General features: G+C 46.2%; 2 protein-coding genes across 2 annotated transcripts in view; one reads left to right on the top strand and one right to left on the bottom strand.

Moving 5' to 3' along the window:
* The first annotated feature begins 2983 nt into the window (after positions 1-2983).
* On the top strand, positions 2984-11565 carry LOC120941384. The gene is made up of 2 exons (XM_040354725.1): positions 2984-4559; positions 11405-11565. Exons 1-2 carry the CDS (start codon positions 3065-3067, stop codon positions 11563-11565), a joined length of 1656 nt encoding a protein of 551 aa, XP_040210659.1. The 5' UTR covers positions 2984-3064.
* A 10588-nt stretch (positions 11566-22153) lies between these two features.
* PTPN23 (protein tyrosine phosphatase non-receptor type 23) overlaps positions 22154-23425 on the bottom strand; it is a 70318-nt gene continuing 69046 nt past the window's right edge. The window contains exon 25 of the mRNA XM_040355293.1: positions 22154-23407. Within this exon, the coding sequence (XP_040211227.1) occupies positions 22829-23407 (579 nt within the window). The 3' untranslated portion in view covers positions 22154-22828. The remainder of the gene's footprint in view (positions 23408-23425) is intronic.

The raw sequence follows: 23425 nt of genomic DNA, 5'->3' as shown, positions 1-23425 counted from the left end.
GTCATGGGTTGTAAGGAGACCCCCCCCCACGCCGAAAAATTGACGTAGGGGGTCCCCCTACAATCCATACCAGACCCGTATCCAAAGCACGCTACCCGGCCGGCCAGGAAGGGAGTGGGGACGAGCGAGCGCCCCCCCCCCTCCTGAGCCGTGCCAGGCCGCGTGCCCTCAACATGGGGGGGTTGGGTGCTCTGGGGCAGGGGGACGCACTGCGGGCCCCCCCACCTCAGAGCACCCTGTCCCCATGTTGATGAGGACAGGACCTCTTCCCGACAACCCTTGCCATTGGTTGTCGGGGTCTGCGGGCGGAGGCTTATCGGAATCTGGGAGTCCCCTTTAATAAGGGGGCCCCCAGATACCGGCCCCCCACCCTAAGTGAATGGATATGGGGTACATCGTACCCCTACCCATTCACCTGGAGGCAAAAAGTAAAAGTTAATAAACACACAACACAAGGCTTTTTAAAATATTTTATTATTCTGCTCCGGACGCCCCCCCTGTCTTCGTTATTAGCTCTTTTACCAGGGGGGGCTTCTTCTTCCGCTCTCCGGGGGTCTTATCCGCTCTCCGGGGGGGGTTTCTTCTTCCGCTCTCCGGGGGGGGGCTTCTCCGGACTCCGGGGGGCTTCTTCCATCTTCTCCCCTCTTCCGCTCTTGACTCGGCGAACCCCGGTTCTTCTGCAGCTCTCCGGTGCCTTCTTCTTCAGCGCTGGCTGCCTGCTATGTTTGTGTGTTAGCTCGATTTCAAACAGGCAGCCAGCGCGGTCTTCTGTGGCGTCAGGGTCTTCTCTTCCTTTCTTCCGATGTTGCCTCGTCGCCTCTTGTCGCTGTAATGATGGAAGCGCGCCTTGCATCACATTTATATAGGCATCACCGTCCCATCATGCTCCGGTAGGTACCCACGTGGTGGGTGCACGTGGGTAGGCACCCACCACGTGGGTACCTGCCGGAGCATGATGGGACGGTGATGCCTATATAAATGTGATGCAAGGCGCGCTTCCATCATTACAGCGACAAGAGGCGACGAGGCAACATCGGAAGAAAGGAAGAGAAGACCCTGACGCCACAGAAGACCGCGCTGGCTGCCTGTTTGAAATCGAGCTAACACACAAACATAGCAGGCAGCCAGCGCTGAAGAAGAAGGCACCGGAGAGCTGCAGAAGAACCGGGGTTCGCCGAGTCAAGAGCGGAAGAGGGGAGAAGATGGAAGAAGCCCCCCGGAGTCCGGAGAAGCCCCCCCCCGGAGAGCGGAAGAAGAAACCCCCCCTGGTAAAAGAGCTAATAACGAAGACAGGGGGGGCGTCCGGAGCAGAATAATAAAATATTTTAAAAAGCCTTGTGTTGTGTGTTTATTAACTTTTACTTTTTGCCTCCAGGTGAATGGATAGGGGTACGATGTACCCCATATCCATTCACTTAGGGTGGGGGGCCGGTATCTGGGGGCCCCCTTATTAAAGGGGACTCCCAGATTCCGATAAGCCTCCGCCCGCAGACCCCGACAACCAATGGCAAGGGTTGTCGGGAAGAGGTCCTGTCCTCATCAACATGGGGACAGGGTGCTCTGAGGTGGGGGGGCCCGCAGTGCGCCCCCCTGCCCCAGAGCACCCAACCCCCCCATGTTGAGGGCACGCGGCCTGGCACGGCTCAGGAGGGGGGGGGGCGCTCGCTCGTCCCCACTCCCTTCCTGGCCGGCCGGGTAGCGTGCTTTGGATACGGGTCTGGTATGGATTGTAGGGGGACCCCCTACGTCAATTTTTCGGCGTGGGGGGGTCTCCTTACAACCCATGACAGACCTAAGGGCCTGGTATGCTCCTGGGGGGGAACCCATGCCGGTTTTGTTTTTTACAAATTGCCGTGGAGTTCTCCCTCGGGAAAGCATACCAAATGCCGTCGCTGGAATGGGCCTTTACAAGGTGTTACTAACTTTACACTTTGTAAAACGAGCCCTAATTTTACACTTGCAAAATAACACTTACGGCGCAAAAAGGAAGCTAGAAAGCTTTGTGGATCGCCTTAAGTGCTAATTTGCATACTAGCAACGGCATTTCGACTCGAAATGCCCCCAGCGGCGGATGCGGTACTGCATCCTAAAATTAGGCAGTGTAATTCAATTACACATGCTGGATCTTCTGTGTAACTTTGGAAAAAGCCTTTTGAGGATCGTTTCCAAAGTTACACACAGACTGAACAGCAGTTAAGTCGGAGTATCTCTTTTGAGGATAACCCCCTGTGTCTCTATCTCTCTATCTCTCTCTGTCTGACTGACTGATCTTCTCTAGAACCGCCAACACACTACACTAGGCAGCCGTGCAGGCTGCCTTTTATAGTGGGGGGCGTGTACTAATCCCCCTGAGCCATAATTGGCCAAAGCCACCCTGGCTTTGGCCAATTATGGCTCTTCGTTTTTTGAGCGCTGTGATTGGCCAAGCATGCGGGACATACAGCATGCTTGGCCAATCATCAGCGCTCAACGCCCCAGTGAATTATGGGACGTTTTGTGTCATTCGAATTTGGCGCGAACGACCCGTTTTGTTCGATTTTCGACGAACGATCGAACGAGCGATGTTCGATTCGAACATACGTTCGAATCGAACGCGGAGCTCATCCCTAATTGTGACAGCTTGTCCTAGCTGACTCATCCATTGCTCATTTATTCATTTATTTTTGCTATTTTTGCACAGTTTAATATTACTGTTGGAATACCAGCTATCCTTTGAACAGTGATCGAGTGATCTTCTTTCACAATCAGTGGACTTTATATATTTATTTTGTTTCCTACATCATTTGGTGCAAAGGATACACCAAAAGATACATTGTTTTCGTTTTTCATTTATTCACATTGGGGGTTGCGCTACATTTGTCCCTATTATTAGAGGCACAAATTACCCGTCTTGCCTTGGGTGCTGACAACCCACGCTATGAAAATAATTTTATTGTTAGGGGTCCCCACAACCTGGGAAATTTTATCAAGGGTTTTACGGCACTAGAAGGTTGAGAACCACTGATATAAAGATATCAATAACTGTGTGTATGTTGATTTTACAGATGCTGAACGCGGCCTTTCTATGGTAGAAGAACATAAATGGTCTCTACTGGAGAAACTAAAGAAATATCTGAGCAGCACAGAGAAGGTTGGACCTCTGACTATTTACAGGATGAAAATGGAGGATTTGAAGCTGCAGAACAAAGTGATCATGATGGTCGGTGAAACCGGATCTGGTAAAACAACCCTGATTAACACTATGGTCAACTACATCTTTGGTGTGGAGTGGAAGGATGAGCACCGGATCCAAATAATTGAGGAGAGTAGTGGGAAGTGTCAAGCCCACAGCCAAACATCGAGTGTCACCATCTACCAGATCAATCATGAGGATCACTTCCGAATCCCGTACTCCATAACCATCATTGACACTCCGGGGTTCGGAGACACCAGAGGGATAGATCATGATGAGAAAATCATGAAGAAGATACGAGAATTTTTTACTAAATGCAAATTCACAGAAATTGATGGAATTTGTTTCGTGGTTCAGTCATCTGTGGCTCGGTTAACTCCAACCCAGGTGTACATCTATGACAAAGTTTTGTCTATTTTTGGTAATGACATCAAAGATAATATAGTCGTCTTCACAACCTTCTCTGATTTCCAGGAACCGAATGTTCTCTCAGCAATTATGGAGGCTGATGTTCCCTGCGCAAAATCTAAAGATGGAAAACCTGTGTATTTTATGGTCAATAACAGCATGCTGTACGCTAATAACCGCCCTGGTGAAGTTGGCAAACGTGCCTGCAAGGCTCAGGAGATGCAGTGGGAAGTGGGAATGGAAAGCATTGGGGAGTTTTTTTTACAATATTTGCCTGAATTAGCCAGTAAAGATTTAACTTTAACAAAGGAAGTTCTAGCCAAAAGAAATGCTTTGGATGAACTTGTACAAAAAATTCGGGGGGTGACCGGGAAACAGCATGAGCTGGAGCAAATCCAGAGAGCTCTGATTGAAAACAAGGAGGAGGTTGAAAATCACGGGAATTTTGAGTCTAACGTGACGGAAACTGTAATAAGAAAGGTAGACTCGTCCGAATACTCACTCAACTGCCGGCAGTGCAACTCCACATGTCACCGAGACTGCACCGCGGAGGATGACTTCCCGGTTTATTTATGTGAAGTTTTTGATTGGTTGGGAATTTGTGGTGTGTGTAAACATGGCTTCAACAAACACTTTTTAGAAAAGTCTTACTGGAAAACTTTTGTTGAAACCAGGAAGAAAACGTATTTGGAAATGAAAGAAAAATATGAAAAAGCGATGAAGAAGGTGATGACTCTGGAAGATGTTCTCTCAGAGATAAAGGAAGACATGAAGAAAACAAAGGACGAGTTACTGGAACTTACTCAGGAGATTGCCGAGATCCTCAGACTTCTCCAGGAGATCGCCCTAAATCCAAACCCGGTGTCTACTGTGGATTACATGAAGCTGCTCATCGAAAAAGAGAAGCGGGAAGGAGAGGCTGGATTCCTTGAGAGAATTTGTATAATGGAAGAAAACATTAAAAAATGTGAACTTATCGGTGACATTTTATTCTTGCAAAACTATAAAACAAGATGTCCTTGTAAAAATTGTTGGTTCCAATTATGGTTTCGTTTAATTAGGAAGTTCTCCAATGCCTCCCATCTCACCCATTTTTATATGTGATAGAGAACAGTACCAGTGTGTTCCATACGCCGCGTTCACACGATCATTTTTCGGCATGAAAAAAAATGTTTTTGAAAAACGTCATTTAACCACTTAAGGACCGCCTCCTGCACATATACGTCAGCGGAATGGCACGGCTGGGCACATGTACGTACAGGTACGTCCTGTACATGTATTCAGCTGTGGGTCGGGGGCGCGTGCCCGCGGCGCGCTCCCGCGCTCTGGTCCGAAGCTCCGTGCCGCTGGAGTCCCCGGAGCTGAAGAACGGGGAGAGCCGCGTGTAAACACGGCTTCCCCGTTCTTCACTGTGGCGGCTGCATCGATCGTGTCATCCCTTTTATAGGGGGACACAATCGATGACGTCACTCCTACAGCCACACCCCCCTACAGTTGTAAACACACATTAGGTGAAACATAACTCCTTCAGCGCCCCCTTGTGGTTAACTCCCAAACTGCAACTGTCATTTCCACAGTTAACAATGCATTTTAAATTGTCCGAAGTGTCCGCCATAATATCGCAGTCACGAAAAAAATCACTGATCGCCGCCATTAGTAGTAAAAAAATTTTTATTAATAAATATGCAATAAAACTATCCCCTATTTGGTAAACGCTATAAATTTTGCGCAAACCAACCGATAAACGCTTATTGCGATTTTATTTGACCTGAAATAGGTAGAAGAATACGTATCGGCCTAAACTGAGATTTTTTTTTATATATATATATATATTTCTGGGGGATATTTATTATAGCAAAAAGTAAAAAATATTCAATTTTTTTCAAAATTGTCGCTCTATTTTTGTTTATAGCGCAAAAACTAAAAACCGCAGAGGTGATCAAATACCACCAAAAGAAAGCTCTATTTGTGGGGAAAAAAAGGACGCCGATTTTGTTTGGGACTCACATCGCACGACCGCGCAATTGTCAGTTAAAGCGACGCAGTGCCGAATCGCAAAAAGGGGCAAGGTCCTTTAGCTGCATTTTGGTCCGGGTCTTAAGTGGTTAAAATGATGGTGTGTGGGGCTGCACATCATTTTTTAGGTTCTGAAAAACGACAATTTTTTTCCCCGAACATGCTGCATTTTTTAACGTCGTTTTAAACAATTTAATTTTTCGGGTTGTAAAAAATTATCGTGTGTGGGGCTAAAACGAAGTTTTAAACACGCGCATGCTCAGAAGCAAGTTATGAGACAGGAGCGCCCGTTCTGGTAAAACTAGCGTTCGTAATGGAGATCGCACATTCATCACACTGTAACAGACAGAAAAGCGCAAATCGTCTTTTACTAACACGGAATCAGCTAAAGCAGCCCCAAGGCGAATAGAACTTTCCCTTCAGAGTGCCGTCGTACGTGTCGTACGTCACCGCGCTTTGCTAGATCATTTTTTAAAAACGATGGTGTGTGGGCAACGTCGTTTTTAATGATGAAGTTGGAAAAAAAATCTTTTTTTGGACATGCTAAAAAATGATCATGTGCACGCGCAGGCTACTCGTCGTTTTCCTTTTTTCCTCCTCCATACCATAGAGTATGTGATAATTACTGAATACATAGACAGGACCATTCAGAATTTCGGTAATTATAGAACTTCCAGCATGTTTTCTGCCATCGCCGTATATTATAAAAAAAAGCAACCCTTTATTTTTATGTCAGACATTTTAGAAAGGGACGTTTGCTTCTTTGTATCAGAAAGACAAAAATGATGTATTTGCAAATTGTTTTTATATCTACGCTGTCGCTGAGCTACGTACATATCCTGCTTAGAGCCAACCCAGCTTCCCGCCTATTATACAGAATACGAGAGTTTTGTGGTATTTTTTTTTCTTATTTATGTGGTTTAATCAGTGGCAGCTGGTGCTCAAAATTTTTAGGGGGGAGCAAACAAACTAAAAAAAAAAAAAAAAAACATCAATTGCAGCCACTGTGCCCATCAATTGCCACCACTGTGCCATCAATTGCCACCACTGTGCCCATCAATTGCCACCACTGTGCCATCAAACGCAGCCACTGTGCCTATCAAGCACAGCCACTGTACCATCAATTGCCACCACTGTACCATCAATTGCCACCACTGTGCCATCATCAAATGCAGCCACTGTGCGCATCAATTGAAACAATGGGGGTGTAATGGCGCTTGCTGATAAACGTGATAATAATATATGTGAATAATGATAAATATGTTCCACTTCAAATATCAACCACCCAACATCAATACACTGATGTGGAAGGTAAAAAAAAGTGATAATAATAAATAATATTAAATTAGCACAGATGGTAATGAATACCCACCTGTGCTAGCGCACCTCACTCTAAAACTTGATGTAAACCGTGAATAAAAGCATAAAAAGTGAATACAGTTAGTGAAAAATCCATCCAATGTTAACAATATAAGTGATGATACCTTTGTGCATAAAAGAATAAATATCCGTGTAATAAATGTCAATAAATATAAAACCACCAAAAAGGATCCAGTGTGAATTGATATTGATAAAAAATGAAATAATCAAAAAAAATATTAAATAATAAAAAATAAAGCACTAAGTGCAATTGATCAGGTGTATCAAATAATTCAGTGCAAATGTGCAATAAATAATAAGTAAAACCAAACTTCATGCAATACTATGTGAAGTATTGGAAAAAATCTCTAATAGAAAAATGTCCAAATAACATGCAAAGAGTGTTGAAGATATAAACTTCAAGTCCATAAATTTTTTTTTTTTACATTACACCTGTAAGGGGTCCGATGGTCCCCAGGGCCCCTTACAGGCCCGGCCGGTACCCCTCCTGTTTTTTTTTTGTTCTTGTATTACACCTGTATGGGGCCCGATGGTCCCCTGGCTGCTGGGAAACACCTATCACGGAATGGGACCAGGAGACGACCACGACTTTTACATAGTTACATAGTTAGTTAGTCAGGTTGAAAAAAGACACAAGTCCATCTTGTTCAACCACAACAAATAAAAAAACAAAATAAAAAACACAGTACAATCCTATACTCCCAACTCCATACCCACAGTTGATCCAGAGGAAGGCAAAAAACCCCAGCAGAGCATGATCCAATTTGCTGCAGCAGGGGAAAAAATTCCTTCCTGATCCCCGAGAGGCAATCGGATTTACCCCGGATCAACTTTACCTACAAATCTTAGTACTCAGTTATATTCTGTACATTTAGGAAAGTATCCAGACCTTTCTTATAGCAATCTACTGATCTGGCCAGAACCACCTCTGGAGGGAGTCTGTTCCACATTTTCACAGCTCTTACTGTGAAGAAACCTTTCCGTATTTGGAGGTGAAATCTCTTTTCCTCTAGACGTAAAGAGTGCCCCCTTGTCCTCAGTGTTGACCGTAAAGTGAATAACTCAACACCAAGTTCACTGTATGGACCTCTTATATATTTGTACATGTTGATCATATCCCCCCTTATTCTCCTCTTCTCAAGAGTGAATAAATTCAGTTCTTCTAATCTTTCCTCATAGCTGAGCTCCTCCATGCCTCTTATCAGTTTGGTTGCCCTTCTCTGCACTTTCTCCAGTTCCCTGATATCCTTTTTGAGAACTGGGGCCCAAAACTGAACTGCATATTCCAGATGAGGTCTTACTAATGATTTGTACAGGGGCAAAATTATATCTCTGTCTCTGGAGTCCATACCTCTCTTAATACAAGAAAGGACTTTGCTCGCTTTGGAAACCGCAGCTTGGCATTGCATGTTATTATTGAGCTTATGATCTACCAAAACCCCCAGATCCTTCTCCACTACAGATCCTTCTCCACTATGGATCCCCCAGATCCTTCTCCACTACAGATCCCCCCAGTTGTACTCCCCCTTTTAAACAATGAATGAACGCCCGCAGCCTGTCAAGGCTGACTCGGGCACAGGGAGGCTGCAATGGGCACAGTGAGGTGGCAATAGGCACAGTGAGGTTACAATGGGACAAAAAACACAATAATTGAGCGCACTCCCAATATGTGCCTATATGAAATATACCTGGAAGGGGGGGGGGGGGGAAGCGGGAGAGAAGGGGGAGAAAAAGAGGAATATTTGGTTGTGTGAACAAAGTCCAAAAAGTAATTAATGGAAATACATTAGTCCAAGTGAAAAATGTCCATAACACTGTAGTGATAGTGCGTTGCTAGATGGCAGCCAGCTGACAGATGAAGCAATCTGCATAATCAACAAGAAAAAAAACACAAAGCAGCGCCTTCTAAGCGTAGCAGGTAAGTTTAATATAAAAAAAGATTAAGAAATATAAAAAGCCTACTCACAAACCGAGCGTGAGTTGAAGCATGGATTGGTATGATGTGTCATCCGCGGGAGTCCCGGTGGGAACGATTATCCCTCATGCGAGCATGTAGTGCTGTCCTTGCCTCGGACGGCGGCGGCGGCTGCGGCTGCTGGAACCGAACGCCCTCGGAACCAACGAGAAGGGAACAGATGTCCACTGTGTGCTGCGTGTTGGACGTCACTTCCGGGCGCGGGAGGGCGCGCGCGTTCGAGACTTTTGAGTCTCTTTATCAGGCATTGCCGTGGCCATTTTACTGAAGGGCAATATAGCCACTAGTCGGCCCGCCCATTGCATTCCTATTGGCAATATCTTCAATATGGAAAAAAGGGGAAGCCACCCACGAGAGTTATATAAATGGTGGCCAGAATTAACTAAATACTACAAACGGGCTCAGAAATATGAATGAGCACACACAATAGCTCCATGCGGGACACGCATGTATAGGTGTCATCTTATTACAGACCTGCAATATTAGCCTCATATGCATGTGTGGCATAATGTAGAAAATACAAAATGCACTTCGTACTCGATGTGATAGTACTTAAGATGGAGCAAATATTAGTATTATTGCTATCTAATTAATTAAAGTTAAAAGGGAGGTGAATATATGATGTTGACGTCATCAAGACCCACTAATTTAAAAATACCATGATAGGCAATTGTCTGGAAGGTGACATATTATCAGATAAATGAAAGAGGCCTAAAAATTGTCTAAAAACAGATATTGTATGTAATAAAAAAAAAAAAAAATATATATATATATATATATATTAGTGCTGTCAGTTAAACGCGCTATTAACGGCGTTAACGCAAACCCATGTTAACGCCGTCAATTTTTTTATCACGCGATTAACGAGGCGGCGTTCGGGGGTTATACCGGGATGATGCCTGCAGCCGCAGGCATCATCCCGGTACCGTTGTTTAGAGCGGGCGATCGGCTATCCAAACATAACAACCGATGCGGCTAAAAGCCGCTCGGTTGTTATGCCGGAGGAGCGGGAGGGGACAACCTCCCCCTCCCGCCGCCTTTCGCCGCTCTGACCGGGCCTCCCGTCCCACCGGGAGACCCGATCCTAGATCCGCCGCCTTCTGTGTCCAGGTTGGAGACTGACACTAAGCCGTAAGCAGCTTTGATTCAGTCTCCGCATTGAAACCACGGAAGCGGCGTCATGACGTCACTTCCGGGTTTCTCGGCTGCCAATGGCGCCGGATTTAAAAAAGTACACAGTATTCAGAATCGCCGTTTTCGGCGATCTGAATACTTTGAAGTGCAAAGGAGGGCTCGGAGGTCTTTTAGACCCCCGATCCCTCCATAAAGAGTACCTGTCACCACCTATTGCTGTCACAAGGCATGTTTACATTTCCTTGTGACAGCAATAAAAGTGATCAAAATGTAAAAAAATAAAAAAACACAATTTAATATTATAAAAAAAAAAAAAAAAAAATAAGAAAACAAAAACAATTTTTTTTAAAGGGTGAACCTCCTTAATAGCGCGATTAATCATGAGTTAACTATGACATTAATGTGATTAATCGCGATTAAAAATTTTAATCGCTTGACAGCACATATATATATATATATATATATACACACACACACACACTTTAAAAAAAATTCATAGGTGCTATAATAAAATGTTGATTTCTATACCCTCATTCAGGCCACCAGGTGAGAGGCTATCGAGGGTGTATATCCAGTAATTCTCCCTCTCGCATAAGCGCTTATAGCGTTCAGCTGAGGGGAGATGTCTGGAAATAGCTTCAAGGACCCATACACGGAGCCCATCAGGGGACTGTTCGTGATGCTCCTTGAAATGGCGGGCTACACTGTACTTCTCTAATCCCTTTTCAACAGTGTTTCTGTGTTCACCAAACCTTTTTCGCAGGGCACGTATAGTACGGCCTACGTAAAAGAGCCCACAAGGGCAGGTGAGACAGTACACGACATATTCAGAGCCACAGGTGAAAAATTCAGGTATAATGTATTGTTTGCCTTTGCATGTGAACTGTTTTTGTCTGTGGTTGACAAATTTGCAAGTGAGGCACCGTGGTTTTCTGCACTGGTACATACCCATAATTTGGAAAAACGCGAGGGAAGCACTGGCTTGGGGTCTGGAATTTTTAATTTTGCTAGGTGCTATCAATGTTTTTATGTTCCTCGCTCGTCTGTAGCTAACCAATGGACGGTCAGAAATAGTAGACTTTAGGTGGGGATCCTCTCTTAAAATGGGCCAATGCTTCCGTAGAATCTGTTCCATTCTACGGTATTGGTTATGGAATGGAGTAGTGAATCTCACGGGTTGTAGTCGGTTATTGGACTTTTGATCGAGAATTGGTTTAACTTCAGTATGCAGGTATTTCTGAAAAGCACCTTCCACTAATGGTTCGGGGTAGTCCTTATCGACAAATTTGTTTTTTAGGATATGCCCATGTGTAATGTAGTCTTCGGTACGAGTACAGTTGTGCTTCAGCCTACAGAACTGGCTCTTGGGGATATTGTTGACCCAACTCGGATGATGGAAACTGTGGTAATGCAAGTAAGAATTACCCGCTGTGGGCTTGACATGATTTTGAGAGTAGATGACATTATCAAGAACAATTAGAGACTTTTTGTCTGTAACAAAGGTAAATGATAACCCCATATTGTTGGAGTTACAGTGCTCCACAAAGGGTGGGATGGAGCATTCGGGACCGTCCCAAATGATAATAATGTCGTCAATATAACGACCAAAAAAAATTAAAATGTTCAGCAAACGGGTTATTAAGCCAAATATTACATTTTTCCCAGTAGCCCATCGTCAGGTTGGCATAACTGGGGGCAAAATTGGCCCCCATGGCTGTCCCTTGTGTTTGAATGGGCACAGTGAGGCGAGCAATGGGCACAGTGAGGTGGCAATGGGCACAGTGAGGTTGCAATGGGCACAGTGAGGCGTGCAAATTGGCATTGCTGACCCTCTTCTCCGCTTACAGTAGCTGCTGCATTTCTCACCCTAGGCTTATACTCGAGTGGCAATATTTGGGGCACAGTGGCAACATTTGGGGCACAGGGGCAGCACATGGGGTACAGTGGCAAAACTTGGGGCACAGTGGCTGCATTTGTTTTTTAATTTACATTTTTCAGTTTGTTTGCGCCCCCCCAAAAATTTTGAGCACCAGCCGCCACTGGCTCAGGGTACATTATGGGGCACACAGCAGGGCACCTTACATGGTATCGGGACACATGAAGGGATACACAGTAGGGCACCTTACATGGGATGAGGGCACATTAAATGGGGGTAGGGCACAATATGGGGTACATAGCAGGGCATTTTAATACAGGGTGTAATACATGGGATCAGCAGAACAGCCAGGGAATTTGCATTTTCAGAAGGGGGTTAGCAGTAGTCTGGTTGCATAGACCAATTTCGGAGTCTTTGGACCACCACCTGTGATTATGATGGATTTATAATTTAAGTAGAGCTTTAGCCACAACAGTTAATGTGCAAACGGTTTAAAGGGACCATCACCAGGGAGCTCTGAACACAAGGAGCCTGTAGAAGACAATAACTCATACTGAGCTTCCCGGCAGGTAAGTGACTCCAATCTTTGCCCTCTTCCAAAGATACTGCTACTGATCCAAAGCTTCCGGGTGTGTTCTCCCATGCCTCCATCAATGAGTCTTTCGTCCCCACATCCATCAATGAGCCTCCCTCCCGAGTCCCCACCTCCATCAACGAGCCCTCCCTCCCCCACCTCCATCAACAAGCCTTCCATCCCCGCCTTCATCAACGAGCCTCTCCTCCTCGCCGTCTAGACATTACGATTTGGTCCTTGTCAAAGTCCCTCAAACCCTTACACTTGTCCATTTTTGTTCTGCTTTCAACAGATCCACTTCAGGGATCACTTCCTGCCAAATATATCCCACCCACTTTCAGATGCTATTTTACCCAATCAATGTTATTCACTTTACCTGTCAGAATGTTATGTATCTAGACTCTAATCAGTCCAGCGCTACCCACACACCTACCAGATGCGGACATTGTGAGAAATCTCTCCAATGAGGTAACAGATGGCAATAAGAAACCAACAAAGTTTTTAACCCTTCCATGAATTATTCAAAACAAAATGGGCTTCCTGGATGACGTGGTGCACGTGAGGCACGCACGCCGAGGGAGGAGCAGCCCGCGCCACGGACCTAACCTGGTCACGGGGGATGGATGAGGCCGGAAGATCCGAGGATGCATCAGCGGCTACAACGCAGAGTGGGAGTCTGCTGAGCCGCTAGTTCGAACCGCTCTCCCCCGCCGCTCAACTGGGATCCCCCTCTCTCCCTTCCCCTCCGAAGGAGACAGCGGACCGAGCGGTATAGGGAGGAAGGAACAGGAGCTGCAAATCTTGGTGGGTGCTCCTGGCTCTCGGCCCCCCCGCGGATTCCGACGCCTCTCCCGGCTACCATAAGCTCTGAACAGCATTCAGGTAATATTTATGCTTGTGCATACACTGTATCGCGGAAGTAGCCTGTATAGGCAAACTGAGCAACGTGGACAACCTGGAAACTGAGGGATCGGTAAGAACTGCAGTATACCACCGCTTACTATGTCTTCTTATTTCTCATGTCAGAATGTCATATGTGATGGCATGATATCAGAATAACCTCCCAATAACTCCAGTATTTAGTTGACAATCTACTAAGCAAAGTTACAACTCTCCTCTACATAAATTCCTCCACCATATGAATGGCTAGCTGACTACAGGTCACTTTGCTATAAATGCTGACGGTGCCCGTACAGTGAAGGGTGGTATTGCCAGGTGAAGCACACCTCGGGATCTGCTGTCTGGCCCCTCCCAATACATTTATGCGCTGACTTATTCAAGAGGCATTAGTACCCCGAGACGCATCGCGTCTTTTCCTGAGAAATTACAGTGTGACAGGGTCGGACTACTTGCGGGAATGCCTGACTCCATGAGATATATCTCATCCACCCTAGGCCACTGCATATAAACTCTTTAACCCAGTGCGCAGGGTAACGGAATCGGATGGATAATAAGGCGAGAACGCAGTGAGAGGAGAGAGTGCGTGATTTTGAGGCTGTTCCTGCGTGCGCAAACCCTTTAAGGGCACTTAAATACCTGCACCAACTCATAAGCACATAAACATTTTTGATATGCTTCAACCATAGTAAGCTGTCGCCCAAGCATTCCCCAGCATTCCCAACCCGGGTGGATACCAACGTTAAAAGGGGCACTGCCGTTCCCTCAGGGTTGAGGCCAATGTGCAACGGGACTAAGTCTGCCAGGTTGTTTGCAGCAGAGTGCTCCACCTGGTGGTGACAAAACCTAAGAGAGAGAAGATAGCATTAATAACCCAAGGCGTGGCACTCTCTTACCTGCGTGCATTCTGGAGACTGGGTCCCAGAGTACTCTAGGTACTCCGGTGGTTACATCTAGAAGGCTCAGATAGATAGCACCCTTAAAACAGAGTGTGGGTGATCTTCCCCTTTGCTCACAGCCTAGCGACACGGGATGACCCCTTGACTCTCTAGAACCCCAGCGTAAAATCCTTAGAAGGAGAAGCTATCACTCCTCGGTTTTGCTTTCCCTCCCTAAAAATAAAAACCACCATCAAATAAAAAAAAAGAGGGGGGGTGACCACCTGTTGTCCAAACTGGGGAAGCGTATTAGAGGGACAAAGAAATACAACATGAATAAATCTACAAGGGGGGCCGCCCCGAAAATCCCTAAAGATAACCCCCCCACTAGTACGATCAGACACTATATGACCCCCGATGGGAGTTCTAAGAGCCCAGGTCTGTCAAAAAAAGCTGAAAAAACCGGGACAACTAAAAAGGGAGTAGGGGGGGCGGTTACCCCAATTGTGGATACATCAATAGAATGTGAACATGAAGTCAGTCAAATGGACGACCCCAGACTGGACACTCATATCCCCACAAAGGGGGAACTGGATGGGATGCTAAAGAGATTGGAAAATGCGATAAGAGAAGAAATTAGCACATTAAGAAAGGATCTATTTCATATGTTGGAACGGGTAGAGGAAGTTGAAAAAAAAATGGAAAAACAGGATCTAGAATTAAATGAATTAAAAAACCAACATCAGACTATGAAACAAAACCAGAGGTGGCTGCAATACCGCTTAGAGGACCAAGAGAACCGGAACAGAAGACAAAATCTAAGAATACGATCCATCAAGGAGGAGAAAGGCGAAGATTTGAGAAAAATCCTCAACGACCTGTTTCTCCCCATTCTAGATAACGGCATGGAGGGCCCCCTCAAAATAGAACGGGTACACCGTGTAGGAAAGATGAGAGAGGGAGGAGGCAAATGGCCCAGGGACATGATTGTGAGGTTCAGATATTTCGAAGATAAAGATGAGATCTGGTCAAAACTGAGAAGAAAGCCCCCCCTATGCTACGACGGGACTGATATCCAGATTTTCACGGACCTAGCCTGGGAGACCCTGGCCAGAAGAAGGTACCTTAAACCCCTTCTGGAACAGATGCGCCAGCTCAATATTAATTATCAATGGGGGTTCCCGGCATGTCTGATAGGCCATAAAGAGGGGGTCTCAGCAAAGTTGACTTGGTAGGGTTCTGTCGCAAACAGATTAGGAAGGGGAGAGGGCACTTGGCTCCCAGGGGATCTCTCAGAAAGCTGGAGGAAATGTTTCAGTAATAGGAAATGGCAGAAGTAAAATTTTTATCTTACAACGTGAAGGGATTAAATTCAGCCGTTAAAAGATTGAAGGTCTTAGCCGAGATTGAACAATATAGAGCAGACATAGTTTATATTCAGGAAACTCACTTGACCTTAGACTCAAACATAGCAATTGGGTTCACAAGAGAGCTTGGGTTTACTTTGGAGGCAAGGATGACAGACCCTGAAGGGAGATTCTTATTTTTAAAAGGAAAACTAGACAACACTGTCTATACTCTAGCAAACATCTATGCCCCAAATGTATACTCAACCCAATATCTAGGTAAAATCCTGGGGAAGTTGAAAAATTTCTCAGAAGGCTATATCGTTCTGATGGGAGACTTGAATTTTGCTATTAATCCGATGGAAGATAGTACGTCCCGGGGGAGGGAGACAACAAATGCCCACTTACAAAAAATAAAGCACAAGATCCACGATAGTCAACTAGTGGACGCTTGGAGGATCTTCCATCCTAATGTACATAATTACACATTTTACTCTCCCCCCCACGGAACGTACTCCAGAATTGACTACATCTTGGTTGATCATAGGTTGCTTGACTCTATCATAGAGACGGACATTGGAATTATGACTGTGTCAGACCATGCCCCAATAACTATGAAAATTAAATCATCTATACAAAAGAGTCAACGGCCTGAGTGGCGCTTAGATGACAACCTGATCCGGGATGAAGGAGGGGCAAGTGGGGTAGAAGCAGAACTAAAACAATATTTCCTTATTAATGATACAGAGGGGATTTCTAGCGCCACCCTCTGGGAGACACACAAAGCATACATTAGAGGAATTCTAATTGTTGAGGCCGCAAAAAAAAAAAAAAAAGAGAAAATGCAAAATTAATACTTTGATTAAAGATATAGAGACCTTAGAACGGAAACATAAAGCACAGGGCTCCAAAGAGACCTACCACAACTTAATTTTAAAAAGAGACGCACTTAAGGAGATTATGGAGCAAGAAGCAAGGAACAAACTTAATTGTATCGCGAGAGAGAGGTATATCTGGGGCAACAAACCCAGTAAGCGTCTAGCTAAAATGGCCCAAAAAAAGAAAACCAGAAATTACATTGAAAAAATCAAAAGGAAAGATGGAAATTTTGCCTATTCAACCAGAGAAATCGCGGATACATTTAAAAATTATTACGAGGAATTATACACAATAAAACACCCAGGCTGGCAGGCAGGGGAAAGAGAGGCTAAGACCCGAGATTTCCTCGACAAAGCAGGACTACCCAGACTAGAGGAGATAGAAAGCTTTAACATGGACCGTCCTATAACTGAAGAAGAAATAAAAAACGCCCTGAATAATACGACGGGTGGAAAGAGTCCCGGCCTGGACGGTTTCTCTGTCATGTACTATAAAAGATTTGGTGACATTTTGATACCGAGGTTGTGTAAATATTTCAACGGGCTAGGGTCCGAATTCGAAACTAGCAATGAAGCAATAGCCGCCACGGTTGCAATAATTTTGAAAGAGGGGAAAGATCGCTCAATCTGTTCGGGATACAGACCAATATCCCTGCTAAATACCGACATTAAGCTTTTTGCTAAAATCCTTGCGGAGCGCCTGAAAGGGGCTTTGCACTTTTTGGTGCACCCCGACCAGGTAGGTTTCGTTCCCAACAGAGAGGGCAAAGACAATAGTTTAAGGGCAATCCTCCTGCTTCAGACCATAAGGCAGAATGCGCCCCCAGGTCTATTCCTGTCTGTGGATGCCGAAAAAGCGTTCGACAGGGTAGACTGGGGGCTCATGATGAAGACCCTTACTACCATGGGAATAGGGAACAGGATGACCCGCTGGATCAAAACACTCTACCACCACCCCACCGCAAAAATTAAAATCAATGGTATGTTATCGGAGCCTTTCGAGATGAAAAATGGGACAAGACAGGGGTGCCCCTTGTCCCCCCTTCTTTTCATTCTATCTTTAGAGCCTCTACTGGCTACTATTCGAAAAGACCCAGATATCAATGGGGTTAGAGTAGAAGAGGAGGAACACAAATTGTCGGCCTTTGCCGACGATATCTTATTTTATGTAACCAACCCGGTTAAATCCATCCCAAAGCTTTCCAAAGTATTGCAACAATATGGCGCTATTTCAAACTTCAAAATCAATGTAACCAAATCAGAAATTTTGAACATTAACCTCAATAAAAGGGAGGTGGGTCTGGTCAAGGAAATCTGTGCGTTTCCCTGGACTAAAGAACTAAAGTATCTAAGTATTAAACTAGCCAACACGGTGCAGAAGATGTACAAAATACATTTTGTACCCCTATTAAACGAGATTAAAAACGAACTAAAAAAAACGGTAAATAAACCCATATCATGGATCGGACGTATCAACATGTTGAAGATGGTAATAGTCCCAAAAATACTATACAAATTTTTATTAATCCCAATTGCTCTCCCTCAGCAATTTCTGAGAATCCTGAATTCTATCCTGAAAAAGCATAGAATATCCCTCTCTATCCTTAAACAGGGAAAGTTACTCGGCGGTCTGGCAGTCCCGGATATTAAAAGCTACCACAAGGCGGCGGTTCTGTCTCGAGCTGTAGAATGGGCCCGGGGCAGGACAGACAAAAGATGGGTGCAAATTGAACAAGCACAAACAAGTAAACACTTGAATAATATTATTTGGATTCCCGCACACTATAGAGCACTTGATCACAAATTACACGACATAACACAAGATACGTTACGAATGTGGGACAGGACGCAGTCACAATTAGACGGGAAATTTAATTCCCCTTTAATGAATCTGAAAGAAAATGCTTATTTTGCACCGGGGGAATATAAAATTGGTGGAAATTGGATTAGGGGGGACACTGTTCACTTGGGGGATATTGTAAAAGATGGCCAGATAATGTCCTATGACGATTTGGAATCTAGAACGGATTACTGGAATCTTGATAGGTGGCATTATTCCCAGCTGCACCACTTTGCGCAGCACCTCCATCACCCATTACGGACGAAGGAGGAGCTGACTCCACTTGAGAAGATATGTAAATCTAAAAATTCGAAGGGCACCATCACCAAACTATACGGGATACTGGTTAAGATAGGATCACGGGGAGAAGCACCCTTTCTGGAAAAATGGGAAAGGGAGCTTGGAAATCCTGGAGGGACAAACACTTTTCAGAGGATTAAGCAATTAACCCATTCATCAGCAATAGACATACGAACCGCCGAAGCAAATTATAAGTGTATCTCAGGGTGGTATATCACCCCGGATAAAGCAAATAAATTTAAAGCAGAACAGACCGCAGAGTGCTGGTGGGGATGCCTAGAAAGAGGTACGATGGCCCATTTATGGTGGCTATGCCCGAAAATCCAAACTTATTGGGACACAATATTAAGTCAAATAAAGGTCATCACTGGTAATGAGCTAAAGAAGGACCCCTGGGTAGTGCTCTTTCACTGTAGCCAAGAGGGGGTTAAAAACTACAAGCAGTCCTTACTCCCCCACTTGTTAAATGCAGCCAAGAGACTCATACCAAAAAAGTGGCAGGAGACTGAAAGTCCTCACGTCTGGAATTGGATAGACGCGGTTAGAAGAGCTAAAGGATTGCCTCTCAGAGACGCACAGGGAGTTTAGGGAGAAATGGGAAAAATGGAAGGAATACAAAAAAACATGGAGCTATGCTGAGAGGGTTAGGGGTCATTAGAAATAGGGTATATTTAAGCAGACCGAAACAACACTCATCACTTCGATAGTCATCTTCAAATCCTATTCATATAATATTTTCCTTTTTCTAAAAAATCCAAAGTCATATTATCTTGGGTAAAAAGAGCGAGATCCCTGGGAGCCATGAGGGGAGGGGGGGGGGGGATAAATGTTCTAACTGGTCACTGTCGACGTGTCTAAACCATCCTGGTTGGGGGGTATTGGTTGAAGCGGCACGATCAAGGCCTTATTACCCTAGCGGGGAGGTGATACCCATTTTTTGTGCACATGACCATAGTTAAAATAAAAAAATAAATACAAATAATATTTCAGAATATATACCACATATGATGCAACCCACAAACAGAGACGTAAGAAGCATCAAATCATGAGCTGGTCTCTTGAACTTGGTATTAGCTGAGGTGGTAAAAAAAAACAAAAAAACAAAACAAAAACAAAATGGATTTTGGATAGAGTGAGGCTGTAAATGGAAAGTTTAGCTGCTTACGATGTGAACTCGGAGTGTATATTGTATAAATCCTTCACAGAGGCTGTGAATAGAAAACTGAAGCTTTGGGGGGTGTTTACAACTTTAAGAACTCACAAGTGTCATGATGCTGATTTTATCCGGCGAACCCAGTACAGCAATGCGTCATGGATGTGAACTCTATTCATGGAAGACATTTTAAAAATGACGAGCCTCTCCCACTTCTTTATTATCCCACCTTGTGCCCTTTTCACCAACTTTATCATCCCACCTTGCTCTCTCCCCCCCCCCCTTCATCATCCCACCTTGCTCTCTCTCCCCCCTTCATCATCCCACCTTGCTCTCTCTCTCCTCCCTTCATCATCCCACCTTGCTCTCTCTCCCCCCCCTTCATCATCCCACCTTGCTCTCTCTCCCCCCTTCATCATTCCACCTTGCTCTCTCTCTCCCCCCTTCATCATTCCACCTTGCTCTCTCTCCCCCCCCTTCATCATCCCACCTTGCTCTCTCTCCCCCCTTCATCATCCCACCTTGCTCTCTCTCTCCTCCCTTCATCACCCCACCTTGCTCTCTCTCTCTCCTCCCTTCATCATCCCACCTTGCTCTCTCTCCCCCCCTTCATCATCCCACCTTGCTCTCTCTCTCTCCTCCCTTCATCATCCCACCTTGCTCTATCTCTCTTCCCTTCATCACCCCACCTTGCTCTCTCGCTCCTCCCTTCATCATCCCACCTTGCTCTCTCTCTCTCCTCCCTTCATCATCCCACCTTGCTCTATCTCTCTTCCCTTCATCACCCCACCTTGCTCTCTCTCTCCTCCCTTCATCATCCCACCTTGCTCTCTCTCTCCTCCCTTCATCATCCCACCTTGCTCTCTCTCTCCTCCCTTCATCATCCCACCTTGCTCTCTCTCCCCCCCTTCATCATCCCACCTTGCTCTCTCTCCCCCCTTCATCATCCCACCTTGCTCTCTCTCTCTTCCCTTTATCACCCCACCTTGCTCTCTCTTCCCTTCACCACCCCACCTTGCTCTCTCTTCCCTTCATCACCCCACCTTGCTCTCTCTCTCCTCCCTTCATCACCCCACCTTGCTCTCTCTCTCCCCCCTTCATCATCCCACCTTGCTCTCTCTCCCCCCTTCATCACCCCACCTTGCTCTCTCTCTCCCCCTTCATCATCCCACCTTGCTCTCTCTCTCTCCTCCCTTCATCATCCCACCTTGCTCTCTCTCCCCCCTTCATCATCCCACCTTGCTCTCTCTCCCCCCTTCATCATCCCACCTTGCTCTCTCTCTCCTCCCTTCATCATCCCACCTTGCTCTCTCTCTCCTCCCTTCATCACCCCACCTTGCTCTCTCTCTCCTCCCTTCATCACCCCACCTTGCTCTCTCTCTCTCCTCCCTTCATCACCCCACCTTGCTCTCTCTTCCCTTCATCACCCCACCTTGCTCTCTCTTCCCTTCATCAACCCACCTTGCTCTCTCTCTCTTCCCTTCATCACCCCACCTTGCTCTCTCTCCTCCCTTCATCATCCCACCTTGCTCTCTCTCTCTTCATCACCCCACCTTGCTCACTCTCTCTCTCCCCCCTTCATCATCCCACCTTGCTCTCTCTCCCCCCCTTCATCACCCCACCTTGCTCGCTCTCCCTCTCCTCCCTTCATCATCCCACCTTGCTCTCTCTCTCCCCCCTTCATCATCCCACCTTGCTCTCTCTCCCCCCCTTCATCATCCCACCTTGCTCTCTCTCCCCCCCCTTCATCATCCCACCTTGCTCTCTCTCCCCCCCTTCATCATCCCACCTTGCTCTCTCTTCCCCCCTTCATCATCCCACCTTGCTTTCTCTCCCCCCTTCATCCCACCTTGCTCTCTCCCCCCTTCATCCCACCTTGCTCTCTCCCCCCTTCATCCCACCTTGCTCTCTCCCCCTCTTCATCCCACCTTGCTCTCTCCCCCCTTTATCCCACCTTGCTCTCTCCCCCTCTTCATCATCCCACCTTGCTCTCTCTCCATCAACCCACCTTGCTCGCTCCCGCCCCCCATCATTCCACCTTGCTCCCCCCATCATCCCACCTTGCTCTCTCTCCGCCCCCCCTTGATCCCACCTTGCTCTCTCCGCCCCCCCTTTATCCCACCTTGCTCCCCCCCTTTATCCCACCTTGCTCCCCCCCCTTTATCCCACCTTGCTCCCCCCCCTTTATCCCACCTTGCTCCCCCCCCTTTATCCCACCTTGCTCTCCCTCTCCCCCCCTTTATTCCACCTTGCTCTCCTACTGCAAGCTGGACCATAGCTTACAGCACATGACAACCTGGTATATAATAATAAAAAAAAGACTCCATAACTCGTGAAGAAATATATACATGAAGGAAGGGCATGTTTCATACATTTACAGAATGTAGCCTTTAAATGAATCTACATAATTTAACAATGGTATGTGGTTCATGGGAAGGTGTTACAGGGGGGGACTCCACCGTTAACAGTTTCTATTAGTGGAAGATGCCAGAACGGGCTCCACAGTGACAAAGAGAGACGATCACAGAAGGTGAAGATGCACATAGAGGGCGTTGATTTAGTGTAGTGTAAGGCAGGGTCCTCACGTCATATATAGGCCACTCTGAGCGACCTAAAAAGTGCTACATTAGCCCCATTCGGATGAGTCGGGCGTGCATGCCGGAGGAGGGGCGTCCTGTAGGAGGATTACAGGTTTAGCAAAGCAATGAGTTGCGCGGCTGACGCTCATCCAACTTCCAGACAGTAATTACCAGGTGTGGTCAGCCGATGCTCCAGAATTACATCGTCTTAAGGCTTTCATCGAGAGACTCCACAAGTGTAGTCATTATATCTTCTCTGTGGGTTCCCATACACCAGAAGGAATGAGACTCCCCAAGTCCCTAAACGTGGACCAGATTTGGTGTTTCACATACCAACCGTTTCAGTCTAAAAAAGGGACCCCAATAAACGGAGTGCATGGGGGGCCACTGTCCACAATCTTCTGCAAGAGAGACATCCCAGTCTAAGTTTTATTGAGTGTCCAGAGAGGGTCCAGCATGCTCAGAGGGTCATCGCCAGCCTTGCTTCCCCGGGCAAGGCCGCCGTCGTTCTGCGGCTGCAGGAAGCTCTGCTTGTTCATCTTCGGCTTTCCTCTCTGGGACGAGTCCAGGTTGAAGGCCTCAGGGGTGAGAGCGGCCAGCAGGTTCAGAGAGGACGATGACGGCACGGCAGGAGCGTTGCTGGCCTCTGGTCCAGCCACCACATCTTCGGAGACCAACACATGGTGGTTCATCGCTTCCGCAGGGACATCCGCAGCAGGACCGTTGGAAGTCGGCTGAGGCGGGATTGGAGAGGGGGCAGGTTCTGTGTAAGTCTGCGCGACGAGATCCGGCTGGGAGGAGCTCAGAGGAAGAACCGGCTGAGACAACTCGGTTGTTGCTTGCTCACTTATGACAGGGAAAGGTGGTGGTTGATAATGGTTGATGGCCTCAGGACTACCGGAGGACGGCTTAATACTAAGCTTGGCAATGGTAGCTTGGATGGAGCTGATGGGCATATCCCCTCCGAGTACAATGTCCTGAGGATCCTGAAGAGAGTACAGCTGGAAGGGAAAGGGAAT

The sequence above is a fragment of the Rana temporaria genome, chromosome 5 (genome assembly GCF_905171775.1).
Source record: "Rana temporaria chromosome 5, aRanTem1.1, whole genome shotgun sequence".
In the NCBI taxonomy this organism is placed as follows: Eukaryota; Metazoa; Chordata; class Amphibia; order Anura; family Ranidae; genus Rana; species Rana temporaria.
This window is presented reverse-complemented; position numbering and strand designations above follow the sequence as displayed.

What these genes read in the sequence shown, in the direction of transcription:
- LOC120941384 (XM_040354725.1), top strand. Translation starts at nt 3,065, where the DNA reads ATGGTAGAAGAACATAAATGGTCTCTACTGGAGAAACTAAAGAAATAT. An exon ending in TAAAAAATGTGAACTTATCG is followed by an intron (nt 4,560 to 11,404) that starts GTGACATTTTAT and finishes TGTGTAATGTAG; the next exon opens with TCTTCGGTACGAGTACAGTT.